Source organism: Spermophilus citellus (genome assembly GCF_964194105.1).
Source record: "Spermophilus citellus genome assembly, chromosome: 2".
Classification (NCBI taxonomy): Eukaryota; Metazoa; Chordata; class Mammalia; order Rodentia; family Sciuridae; genus Spermophilus; species Spermophilus citellus.
Window position 1 is genome coordinate 194,792,277 of NC_138183.1, and position 14,005 is coordinate 194,806,281.

The 14,005-nt window shown below is 36.2% G+C and overlaps 1 protein-coding gene across 2 annotated transcripts in view; it reads left to right on the plus strand.

Annotated features, from left to right (window-relative positions):
• Positions 1 to 14,005, plus strand: part of FCHSD2 (FCH and double SH3 domains 2) — a 272,647-nt gene that overhangs the window by 213,871 nt on the left and 44,771 nt on the right. For both annotated transcript variants that reach the window (XM_081282330.1, XM_081282331.1), the window contains 2 exons: positions 4,411 to 4,527; positions 9,919 to 10,023. In XM_081282330.1, the coding sequence (XP_081138456.1) occupies positions 4,411 to 4,527; positions 9,919 to 10,023 (222 nt within the window). The remainder of the gene's footprint in view (positions 1 to 4,410; positions 4,528 to 9,918; positions 10,024 to 14,005) is intronic.

A 14,005-nucleotide genomic window follows, 5' to 3' on the forward strand; every position in this document is an offset into this window, starting at 1 on the left:
AAATAAGATGGATTGATATTAACTTGATAATATCCACCAATGAACTGAAAAATACAATTAGTACATACACTTTGAGTGAAGGTTAATGAGGGCTGGGGATGTAATTCAGTGGTAAAGAACTTGCCTTAAATGAGGATTAATGAGATTGTTCCTGGCATGGTACAACAACCCTGATTTTATCTTTTTTCGAAATTTGGTTGGAAAAATAGTATTTTACTGTGCTAGTGGTTTTCATTCATCACTTTTTCTCTTTCAGATGATCACATTTTGGGTACAGATTTGAAAAGTAAGGACTCAGATATCTGTCTGAACCTTCTGTGCCCTTATAGTAACTTTAAAATGAATTTAAATTAAGCTGGTACAATGGCAAATGCCTGTAATCCCACCTACTCAGGAGACAGAGGCAGGAGAACCACAAGTTCAAGGCCAATATAGCAAGACCTTGTCTCAAAAAATAAAAAGAACTAAGGATATAGCTCAATGGTAGAACAACCTGGGTTCAATCCCAAATAAAAGGAATGGAGGGAGAGGATGGGAATGAATCTTGAGAGGTGTCTGAGGACAAAATAGTTGAGATGTATTAAAATTGATTTATCAAAAGTACTAGAATGTTAATTTCCTTTATTTAGTTCTTTAAAATTATTTAATTTATAATTTTTTAAAGATCTTAATATTTTATTCTAAATGGACTGGAAATTTTTAAAAACTTAACATTGCTAGTTTTTAAAGCCTTCTCAAACTCATTTGAACCAGTTCGGGTTTTTTTGTTTTGTTTTGTTTTGTTTTCCTTAAGGAAAAATCAGTTAAATGTCTTATCTCTAATTAAAAACCTTTCCAAAATTTCATTCAAAGGAAACTTATATTTTAGCAGTGTATTTTTTAATATTATTGTCTCTGTGTTATCAATATTAGTATTAACCAAATAGTACAATTAGTGACACAGTTTAAGCATATACAGACAGCATGGAATCTGAGCCAGCAGGGTCTCAATACAGGCTCTAGACCCACTGCTTAGTGGTTGAGTGGCTTTAGGGAAAAAACAACCCTTTTCTTCTATTCCTTCTTTCCCTTCTCCTCTTCTCCCCCCTCCCCCCACACACACACACACTCACTGTTTTGAGACAGGATCTTACTAAATTGCCCACACTGGCCTCTAACTTGTGATCCTCCTACCTTAACTTCCCAAGTAGCTGGGATTACAGACATGTACCATCTTGCCCAACTGATACATAACCTTTTCTGAGCCTAGATTTCTATACTGATAAGTTGAAAATAATAATTTCTGTGTATTAGGATTGTTTTGAGAACTAAATGAAATTATGTTTCCACCCAAATTCTCAACATTCAAAGTAATCATTGGTAAAATTATATAGATATGGATACACAACTTCATATAAATAGATTTATACTAACCAAACTTGAATTTAATCTCTAGCACTCATTAAATTCCAAATAAATTTATATTTCAGGAATATTATTAAATTTTTATTGGGACCCTTTTGCTCTTTGGTTAGGCTAAACTCCCAGATAATGCTAGAAAGATATCTGGAGCTCAGAGCAGTAGCATTATTTTATTTTATTTTTTATTTTTTAGTACTAGGAATTGAACTCAGGGGCACTTAACCACTGAGCCATATCCCCAGACCTTTTTTTTATTTTATTTAGAGACAGTGTCTCACTGAGTTGCTTAGGGCCTTGCTAAATTGCTGAGGCTGGCTTTGAACTCGCTATCCTACTGTCTCAGCCTCCCAAGCTGCTGGGATTATAGGCTGCACCACTGCACCCTGCTACAGTAGCATTATGAACATAATTTTTTTATTCCATAATTTTTGAGACCGTTATCCAGAGAACATTATTCTCTCTGGTCAAGAAATGATCCTACTTATTCTAAAATTTATTGCTGGGTTGCTGACAACCTGAGATTCCATCTCCAGACATGTTGATTTATAAGTAAGGAAACTAAGGCCTGGAGAAACGGGATTAAGTTAGCCAGGGTGACACATAAATGTATTTTAGATTTCAATGACTGCTTCTTAAAATATCTAATAAGTTCCATAAAGTAAGAGTTTGCAGAAGTCACTAAATTTGGAGATTCAGGTTTATTCCTTCTTTATTCATGTTTAAATGGATTTTAGAGTGCAAATTTAAACATACAGCAGATTATATTAGATGACCTTTAATTGGATGAGTGGAGAAAAGATGTCAATTCTAAAGTCAGCTCTGAGAACCTGTGCTAAAATTCATGGCACTCAGTAAATTAGTTCTCTTTCTCCCCTCTTCATTCTGTTCTTACCCACATAGAATAATTTTGACTCTCATCAGTCAGAAACTCATTCTAATAAAATAAGTTTGTTCTTTTGTCTCTGAAGGCACAGTCCTAATAATCTAGTACCCTGGCCTTCACTTTGGAATCAGGGCATTCAGTTATATTTGCGTAACTAGCATTTACTAAGGACATTTCTGTGTTTGTGTGAGGCCCCAAACTAGGTGAAACACTGCTCAGGCCCTCAGATTGCCTAAGAGCAAACTGAAGCCAGCGCAGCACTGGCATGGCTTGATGTTGGCCTGATAGTGAAGACTCAGTGACTTCTAACAAACTGATTAATTAATATAATGGGTATAGTCAAAGTAAAAGAGCCCCTTAGTCATCTGGAGAAGTCAGGGAAGATTTCCTGAAAAGGTAGCACTTGAAATGAGACTAGGAGTTTGTTTATGAACAACACAATAAATAAATAAATAGGAAAACAATTCCAACCAAAGGAAATAGAACTCAAAAGCACAGGCTTGTATTTAGATTGACATTTATTTTGCAGGAAAAGAACAACGTGCTTCTGAAACATTTTTACTAATATTTCATGATTTCTAAAATTATTCTATTTCTGAAGATCTCAAGAATCAAATTTAGTTGACCTTCCTGTACCTTAACAGAATTCATAAACTGACACCTAACCTTTTATAGCATCCCTCTTCAAGTTCTAATTTGTTTGTGTGTATATGTGTATGTTATTCTGAGATTGTATGTATGCTTCTTTACAAATAAGCAAATTGAGTAAGTGAGCTTTTCCAGAGCTAAGCTATAGTGCTGTTATTTAATTATTTAATTCTCATATTCTGCTTCAAAAAGATACCAATGTTCTTTAAATTAGGTGCTTCATGTCTCTTATATGTTACCATTCTTTTATATATTTCAAATACATTTTTAAAAGAATAAAGGGAAAATATTTAAAAAATGAACTAAAAATTAAATTAGTCATCATTTAAAAAGAAGCAGTCACCTGCAGCTCCTTCACTATAATCAACCACTGTAAATATGACCACTCTAAAAGATAGTGATCTAGGGGCTGAGGTTATAACTCAGTGGTAGAGTGCTTGCTTCTCACTTGTGAGGCACTGGGCTTGATCCTCAGCACCACATAAAAATAAATAAAGATATTATGTCCATCTTTAAAAACAAAAGATAGTGATCTACACTATAGCCTAACTGATACGATTTGGGGGATGGTTGGGGGAGTTCCGGGGATTGAACTCAGGAGCACTTGACCACTGAGCCACACCCCCAGCCCTATGTCGTATTTTATTTAGAGACAGCATCTCTCTGAGTTGGTTCGTACCTCACTGTTGCTGAGGTTGGCTTTGAACTTGGAATCCTCCTTTCAAAGCCTTCTGATTCGCTGGGATTACCATGTGCCTGGATGGTAGGATTTTTGATAGTGACGATGGCTGAGAATATTGCTCTGTGTGTTGTTTAGCACCTGGACTGTGTTTGCTTTGTATAATATTTTATTTATTAAGATATATGTTATAAAGAGCTTTCACATGTCTTCTGTGACCTGACTTCAGAATTCATGAAAAGATTAAATTGCAAGTGAGTCTATAAAATTCTTTCCATTTCATTATACCTCTTTTTATTCTAAAAATCCTCTTTGGACAGTTTGTATTTAGGAAATTATTTTTTAGCTGGACACAGTGAAACATGCCTGTAATCCCAGTGGCTCAGGAGGCTTGAGGCAGGAGGACTGTGAATTGAAAGCCAGCCTCAGTAATTTAGCAAGGCCCTAAGCAACTAAGTGAGACCCTGTCTCGAAATAAAAAGGACTGGGGATGTGGCTCAGTGGTTAAACACCCCTGTGTTCAATACTAGTATCAAAAAAAAAAAAAAATTTTTTTTTTCTTGCCAGGAACAGTAACACACACCTTTAATCCCAGCTACTCAGGAGGCTGAGGCTGACCTCAAACTTGGGATCCTCCTGCCTCAGCTTCCACAGTTGCTGGGATTATAGGTGTGTGCCAGTATACTCAGTATGTCTTGTTTTTTAAGTGCTAAGTGAAGGCCCTTTGGTCTAACTACTGAGTTTAATAGTTGCAATCAGGATAACAATATTTTTCTCTCTGTTCTCTCTTGTGTTGTAGAGTCGACAATTAGAATCAGAAACTGGGACCACAGAGGAGCACAGTCTAAATAAAGAGGCTAGGAAATGGGCCACACGTGTGGCACGTGAGCACAAAAACATTGTTCATCAACAACGGGTAAGTGTAGTAGAATCCTGGTCACATTCAGCTTAAGCCAAGTGTCAGACCCATTTAAGGAGCTAAATTTTATTAATGTGAAAAGCACCCATATCTGTGTTTTCTGTTCTTTCTCAAACTCAACAATATAGTCTTATCTGTTTATCTTAAAAATTCTGTAAACCTTGTAGCAGCAACACATTAATTCACCTGTTTGCCATAAAATTGCCTAAGAAAGACTACTGATGGTGTATTACAGTTTGTTGGGCAGGGGAAGAGGCATACATATGATAAATTAAAGTAGACTTTCATCTCTCAAGACAAGTTTTTTTGAAGACACAATTGTAAATTCCATGAAAATATATTTTCAAGACTAAACTCCAAGTGCAAAAAAATTATTTTAAATATAGTAGTTTGTTTTTAGTTTGATTTTTAGTATCTATATCCTCTTTCTTTGCCTTCACGTCCAACTTCTTAAAAGAATTGTCCACACTTACACATCCTGACCTCCCTCCTACTTTTCAGCTCATTGTGTTTAAGCTTTGCCTTGCTTTCCTTCTGATCATTCCTTTCCTTCTAAATTTATCATAAACCAGTGATGTCTGTTGCAAGATCCAAAGTGGACACTTGATCTCTCGTTTTTCTTAACCAGTCAAGTTTCATCATAACTAACAACACCCTTCTTCTTAAAACACTCTTCAGCCCTCTGTAACTCAGCATTGTTCCAGTTTTCCCTGTCTAGATTCTTTCATGGGTTGTTCTTTCTCTATCCGATGGTTAAATATTTAAATTCCTTAGATTCCTGAACTAGGCTCTTTTTTTTTTTTTTAACTCTTTACTCTCCTATGGTCCATCTCATACACTGCTATTTTTTCACTTTCAACCTAATCATAAACTAATATTTTCAACATTGGGCCTTGCTTGCTGCTGTATCCCACGTATTTTTTTGCCCACTTTGACATCTTATTTCACTTGTCTCACAGAAGACAGTGTTTTGGGTTTTTTGAGTTTGTTGTTGTTGTTGTTTTGGTTTTGGTTTTTTGATTATTAAACTGGGAATTGGACCCAAGAGTGCTTTACCACTGAATTGCATTCCCAAACCTTATTTTATTTTATTTATTTATTTGGTACCTGGGATTGAACCCAGGAGCACTTAATCACTGAGCCACATCCCCACCCATCTTTTTTATATTTTATTTAGAGACAGGGTCTTGCTCAGTTGCTGAGGCCAATGTTGAACTCACCATCCTCCTTATCTTAGCCTCCTGAGCCACTGGGATTACAGGTGTGTGCCACCACACCCAGCTTTGTGTCTTATTTTGAAATAGGTTCTCACTGTGTTGCTGACAGTCTTGTTAAGTTGCTGAGACTGGCCTCAAACTTGGATCTTCCTGCCTTAGTCCCCTGAGTCACAGGATTACAGTCATCTGCCACCATACCCAGCTTAAAAAAAAAAAAATTTAAAAAGCATTTTTTTTAATAATGTCTCTCAGTATTCTGGGTATTGGTAGTCTCAACTTGGCAGTTATCACTTTATAATAATCAGATAATGGCCAGTGCTGGTGTCATCTCATGTGAAATAACTGGTTCTTTTTTTTTTTTTTAAGAGAAAGAGAGAATTTTTAATATTTATTTTCTTTTTAGTTTTTGGTGGACACAACATCTTTATTTGTACGTGGTGCTGAGGATCGAACTCAGTGTCGCGCGCATGCCAGGCGAGCATGCTGCCCCTTGAGCCCCAGCCCCAGCCCCCAAAATAACTGGTTCTTAGGCTGGGAAGATCTAAACAGTTGGGAACTAGAATGCTAGGGCTTCTTACACACTTCTGTCTCTGTGTGGTCTCTCCACATGATCTCTCCAACATGGTGGCTTCAGGTTGGCTATACTGCTTACATGGTAGCACAAAGCCCCAAAGATATAAGTTCCAAGAGTGAAAAAATAAAACCTGTGTATTCTTCTGACCTAGCCTCAGAAACATCATTGGGATTGTTGAATCATATTTTATTGAAACAATCACAAAGGCCTGTCCATAGTTCAAGGAGATAGGACATACACTCTATTTCTTGGTGGAGAAGTAACAAAGTTGGAAAAACATGCAGAATGAGAAATGTAGTAACAACTTTTTGAAAAACATAGTCTGCCACAGTATACCTTATGGTTAAAAGTTATGGTTAAAACTTCACATACCTCTGACATGCAAAATACACTCACTTCTTATCCCCCAAAGCCTGTTTTTTTTTTTTCTAAAATCTGTCCACAATTAATAAAAATTATAAACCAAGAGCTAAAGCTCAGTAAACTTGAGGAAGGTAAAACACAAAGAAAATCAAACCACAGTGCTTCATAGTCAGCTTTAAAATACAAAGAATGTTTAACAGTTGTCAGGTGTGGTTATATACACCTATAATCCCAACTACCCAGGAGGCTGGGGAGGAGGCAATCACAAGTTGAAGACCTGCCTGGACAACTTATTGAGACCATTTAACAAAAAAAAAAAAAAAAGGTTGGGGATGTAGCTCTGTAGTAGTAGTCCCCAGGTTCCATCCTAGTATGAGATATTGGGATGGGGGGTGGTGGTAATTGATTGTCTATGATGAAAAATCAAAAATGTTTCCTTCAAGATCAAGAACAAGATAAGAATATTCACTTTCACCATGTTTACTCAACATAGGCGTTCTAGAGCAGTTATAGCAAAGTTGCCAGAGCAGTTATAGCAAAGTTGCAGGATGCAAAATAAAAACAAAAAAATCAGTTGCATTTCTAAATACTAACAATGAGCACTGCAAAAAATGAAATTAATACATCTCCAGTACCACAGCAACAACAAAAAAAGGAAATTAAGAAAGCAGTTTCATTTCTAGTAACACCAAAAAGAAAATATCAAGAAGGTAAAAGACTTGTACACTGGGCACTACAAAAACATTGATGTTAGATTAAAGAGGGCATAGTAAATGGAAAGACAGTTCATGTTCATTAAGTGAAGGTATTGATAAGATGACAGTAACTCCCAGAATGATGTCCAGATTCCATGTAATTCCTATCAAAATCCCATTGGGAACATATCCAGTATTCATGGAACTGAAGGCAGATATTGTTTGGGGTTTGTTTTATGGGGGCTTCTTTTGATGTGTTTGTTTTGTTTTGTTTGTTACTGGAGATTGACCCCAAAGGCACTTTGCCTCTGAGACACATCCACAGCCCTTTTTCTTTATTTCGAGACAGGATCTCATTAAGTTGCTGAGGCTGGCTTTGAACTTGTAATACTCCTGCCTCAACCTCCCAGATAGCTGCAGAAATTGTTAAATGGCACTTAATACCAAAATGTTCTTCAAATTCAATGTAGTTCCCTTCAAAATCTGAACAGTGTTATTTACATGAAAAGACAAAGCCATTTTAAAATTCATATGAGATCTCAAGAAACCCCAAATAGCCAAAATAGTCATGAAAAATAATAAGGTTAGAGAGCTCCTACTTCATGATTTCAAAGCTTATAAAACTACAGAGATTGAGGTAGTGCAGTTCTGGCATAAAGACACATATATAGACTTTAACTACATATGAAATCTATTTTTATTTATTTTGGAGGGATGGGTACTAGGGATTGAACTCGGGGGCACTCTGCCACTGAGCCACATCCTCAGCCCTGTTTTGTATTTTATTTAGAGGCAGGATCTCAACTGAGTTGCTTAGCACCTCACTTTTGCAGAGGCTGACTTTGAACTTGAGATCCTCCTGCCTCAGCCTCCCAAGCTGCTAGGATTATAGGCTTGCGCCACTACGCCCAGTATATGAAGACTATTTTTTAAATACCAGTTTTCTCCATATATTCAATGTAATACAGGTTAAATACCCAGCATTTTTTTAATTAACAAGCTAATTCTCAAAGATATGTAAAAATGCAAATCATCTAAGATAGCCAAAACAATTTTGAAAAAGAAGGATTAGATTGGAGGGCTTTCTCCACCTGGTTTCAAGACATAAAACTATACTAATCAAGATGTTTTAGCATTGGTATGAGGATATACTTACAGATGAATGGAACAAAATGAAGAGTCTAGAAGTAGGCCCACGCATATATGGTCTGTTGATTTTAGACAAAGGTATGACAAACTTGTAAAAATGATAAATATATATATATAATAACATGCCTTGCACATGTGAGATACTGGGTTTGATCCTTAGCACCACATAAAAATAAATAAAATAAAGGTACTGTGTCCATCTACAACTAAAAAGAAGAAGACAAGATTGAGTTCCCTGTCTCCTTCCCAGCTATTAGCTGGAGGCTGTCTTTAGCCCCTAGAAGCTACTCTTCCTGGTCCTTGCACTTGTGCTTCCACATCTCAGAATCAGCAATGGCACACTGAATCCTTCTGCTTAGAATCTCTAATTTCCTTTCTACCCATCTCTTATCTTACTCTAGCCAGAGAAAATTCTTTGCTTGAAAGATATCACATGATTATATTGGACTCACTTAGGTAATCAAGGATGATCTCATTATTTTAAGGTTCCTAACTCTAATACTTCTGCAAATTACATCATAAATACCCACAGTTTCAGACACCAAGGTATTTACATCTTCAAAGCCATGCTGCTTATTACAGTGATAAAACAAGAAAACAACATCTATCATCACCACTACTTTTCAGTGTCATATAGGATTAGCCAATGTATTAATTAAAGAAAACCAGTTAAGAGATTTAAATATTAGGAAAAGGTACATCCATCATTATTTATTAATAATATGTGTACCCAAAATACCAAGACCCAATTGACAATGATGGTTTAGTAAAGTGAACAAATACAAGAATATATTTTTAGAAATCATTAATTTTTTGAGGTTAGGAATCTGGCTCAGTGATAGATCATTTGCCTAGCATGAGTGAGGCCTGGGTTCAGTCTTCAAAACTGAAGGGAAAACTGTTATAATATCAGAGTGTTTTGTTTAACCTTTTATTTTACTTAATAACGACAGAATACAAGACTAGCGATGCAAAGAAGGCATCATGACATAAAACAGATTAATTCTTCCACCGAGAAGCATTGTTGCAGGGCTTATAGAAAAATACATAGTAATTTTAGAATTCAGTATTACCAGCATTTTTAGCATCCATTGAGGGTCTTGGAAAGAATCTCCTGAGGATAAAGGGAAACTACTAATGTAAAGTTATATAAATTTTTACCACTGGGGGAAGTTGGGTGAAGGGAGTGTGTACTAGTTTTGCAACTTACAGAGTCTATAATCCAGATTTTTTAAATTAAATAAATAAATGAAACAAAATCACAAGTTAAAGAAAGGATAATAATTTGTTAAAAAAGGAATCATGGTTTTAGTTACTAAATCTTTCAAATAATCACTCAAGGAACAAAGATGAGAAGGAGAATTATTTTCTGTACCTGTTTTCTCTTTAGGTTCTAAATGAACTTGAATGCCATGGAGTTGTTGTATCAGAACAAAGCCGAGCAGAACTGGAACAGAAAATAGATGAAGCTAGAGAAAATATTCGTAAAGCAGAGGTAAGGGGGCAGCTAACTATGGCATTTTGCCCAACTCCAGTCAGTGTCACAGCTGTGATGTACACCTTTGAAGCTGAGTTCCTACACTTTTTAAGTTGAAGGGGAATCACCATCTTAATTTATGCCCACAGTAGTATTATTGAGTGCCTGCTTTGTAGAAAGTATACATATAGCAGACTTTGAACCTGCTGTGAAGAGTTCATAATCATGAAAATTACATAACAAAAGAATTAAGTCACAATAAAGATATTAAAGTTTCACAAAGTAAAATGATAATCATGTTAATGGTAGAGATATTTATGTTTATATATAAAATTATATATGTATATATTTAGAACCTAAAAAAATCTCCCTTATATGGATGGTTTCTGAATCCAGGGGAATGAACTGGATCTTTAGTAATAGAGAATTGGTTGAGAAGCGATAGGGCATTATAAAAGTAATTTTTTTTTTTTTTGAGTCATGAGATCTTTTGAAAGTTGCGTAAAAACTATGGAACCTCTCCCACAAAAAAGAAATGTATATGTTGTGTACAGCATCAGAGTTCATCAATCCCAGGCTAATACTCCTTGCCCTAGAGGAGGAGAGGTCAAAATGAGAGAACAAGAAAGTATTAGCAAAAGGGGGTAGGCACAGGGTAGAGTTTGGCAGTTGAAAGTGATTAGAATAACAGATTTTTGTAAGGAAATGTGATAGAAAGTAAGTAAACTATTGTGGTTAGGGCCAGTTCACAGAGGACACACATGTGTATTCATCTACTCTGCTACAGCATGATGAAGGGATATGGAGGTAGACATTTAAAAAAAAAAAAAAGACCAAGACTTTACAACCCTCAAGAGATTATGTTCTTATTAGGAAAGCCTAAAGAATGCCAAAGATAACCAAGACTGTGAAGCACAAGTGCCAAAGAGTGGCCATACAAGTATGCTTCAGGAAGTGGAGGACACAGGGAGCACTGGGGGAGGGGTTGTCAGAGCAGAGGTAGGACTTAGGATGGTGTTGGCCAGTGAATAGTGTTTAATTTAATTAGTCAGGGAAAAGGGAATAACATAGATCTGTGGCTTGCAACCTCAAGAAACAGAACTTGAACCAAAATATGAAGGTAGGAAGGAGGCAGGTTTCAGTTTGATGTTGGGAAATATTTTCTAAGAGTCAGATCTTCTGAGTGGCAGAATAAGTACATAATGCAACACTGTAAGGGCTCAGGATTCTGGGCAAGCATCTGTCAGGGACTCTGTACAAGGAATTCTGGCATTGGCTGAAGGTAATCTAAACTAGTGATTTTCAAACACCCCTTTATTGCTCTAGAGGTTTTGAAAAAGTGCTTCAGTGGTTGTAGGGTAAGGGTGAGGCAACAGAGGCAAACACAGGGTATATGAGCGTGGTTTTGACAGAGCCCCATGGAAGTGATTTGAACCAGAATGGGTTTGCCATCTTCGTGGTCTAAAGAAGCTCCGGTAACCTCTCCTCTGCTTCATTCCTGGCATAGTCTGACCCACAGCCTCCATAGTGAGAAGGGCAGGGTGTGCAGTGAGCAGCCATTTTCCTCTCTGAATTCAGAGTCATGGCTAAACCACTACCCTCTGGTGCTGGCCAAGTACTGCTGGCGGGCCCTAGCCTGGTTTGGGAAATACTGGCTTGTGGTAGAAGAGATTATTATTCTATTGTTTTGTTTCTCTTCCCTCTGGATGAAGCCAGTATTACCACCTTAGTGGAACAGAAGTGATTACCTTAGGACAAGTCTCAGAAGTTTTCTGAAGGGGTTGTACTTATATTTTCCATTTCCAGACTCCATTCATGGTATCACTATCTAGTACCTTAACTCCACTAGTGCCTGTACTACCACATCTTTTATAGTAGTAGTACTAATAGCCGTCAGTCTAAATAAAGGCCAGTTGACCTTTTATTTCCATGAGTATGAGTATGCTAAACTACACTGTTAGCTTAAAACTAAAAATATAAAGTGAGATTCCCACAACAGAATATCTCATCTCTCCTAATACATTTAAGTCTGCATTCTCAAAGATCATTTTCGTTCCAAAATATGGAATATGCTAAAATTATAATGTCAGATTATCTCAGTTTTGAGTGTCTGTAAAATGTAATTAATTCTATTATCTTAAAATGATCTCTCAGTTTCCTCATATTAGAGAATTAAAAAAAAAAATTCCCAGCTAAAATTAGCTGGCAAATAGGAGGGCATGTGTGTTGGGGCAATGCTTACAAGATTGTCATAATGAAATTTTTTGATAGACTAGAAAACAAAAGAGATTGACATTAATTGTTTCTGTACATACCCTTTTTCTTTTCTCTGCCTGTATATCTTTTGCATTGGTTTTTCTGAATTGCATAGTTACTCAATAGCTTTTTACCTGATTATAAGTAACAGTTACAAGAGAGAGAAAGGTGGTTAAAATTGCATTATAGCTTTCATGTTTGGTTTTTAATTCCTGCTAACAAGAGCCTTATTGAGTAATCTGCTTTATCCAGTCTTTCCTATATTATGTCTCCATTCAGTGTTGCTAATTAGAATAAAAGTCATTTGTGGTCTTTTGTAATAGGTTAAAGAAACTTCCAATTAGAAGAAATTCAAAATATAAAAAATGCTTTTCCAAAGACTAGAGAGCTTTAATTCTTGTCTGGTTAATTTGGGGCAGATTTACTAACTGATTAATTCAACAACTGCATCAGCTATGTTCCAGATACTGATGAAAATACTATACTCACTGGGCATGGTGGCACACACCTGTAATCCCAGTGACTCAGGAAGCTGAAGCAAGAGGATCACAAGTTCAAAGCCAGCCTCAGCAACTTAATGAAGTCCTAAGCAACTTATCGAAACCCTGTCTCAAAATAAAATAAAATAAAATAAAAAGGGCTTAGGATGTGACTCAGTTAAGTTCTCTGGGTTCAGTCCCAGATACCAAAAAACAAAACAACAACAAAAAATAATACCAATAGTGACGGACAAACTCTTGTTTTACTGTTATGATCTTTGGATTGTCACAGGAGTATTTGTACGAGCTATATCACGTCTTCAGCCTCTAATTCAGGAATTTGAAATAAGACAACTGTTTAAATGAAACGTTAATTTTTTTAATTTTATTTTTATTTTTTGATACCAGAGATTGAACCTAGTGGCACTTAACCACTAAGCCACATCCCCAGCCCTTTTAATTTTTTATTTTGAAACAGATGGTTAGGGCCTCACTGAGTTGCTGAGTCTGACCTTAAACTTGCTTCGATCCTCCTGCCTCGGCCTCCCAAGCCACTGGTATTATAGGCATGCACCACCATGCCCAGCTAATAATAATGTTCTTTTTTTTTTTTAATATTTTAAGAGAGAGTGAGAGAGGAGAGAGAGAGAGAGAGAGAGAGAGAGAGAATTTTTAATATTTATTTTTTAGTTCTCGGCGGACACAACATCTTTGTTGGTATGTGGTGCTGAGGATCGAACCCGGGCCGCACGCATGCCAGGCGAGCACGCTACCGCTTGAGCCACATCCCCAGCCAATAATGTTCTTAATATGGTATTTAGGAATTCAAATTTTTTGAAATGCCTTTTGTCATATACACACACATTCATCATTTATGTTATTTTTTACATAACTATTTAAAAAGTAATAGCTTAGAGTCTTAAAACATAATGATGTTAAATATAATTCCCATGTTACTACAATGAAAATGGCTATAGAATATACAAAAAGAAATGAGAAGGGAACTAAAACATGACACTGAAAAATCAACTAAACACAAAAGACAATAATACAGGAGGAAGTAGGGACTAAAAAGCTATAAAGCATATATGAAACAAACAGGAAGACAGAAGTCCTTCCTTATCAGTAATTACTTTAAGTGTAAATGTATTAAATTGTCCAGTCAAAACTTAGAAATTGGCAGAAATTTGCTTTCTATAGGAGACTCAACTTTAGATCCAAAGACACAGACAGATTGAAATAAATGGGTGGAAGAAGATATTCCA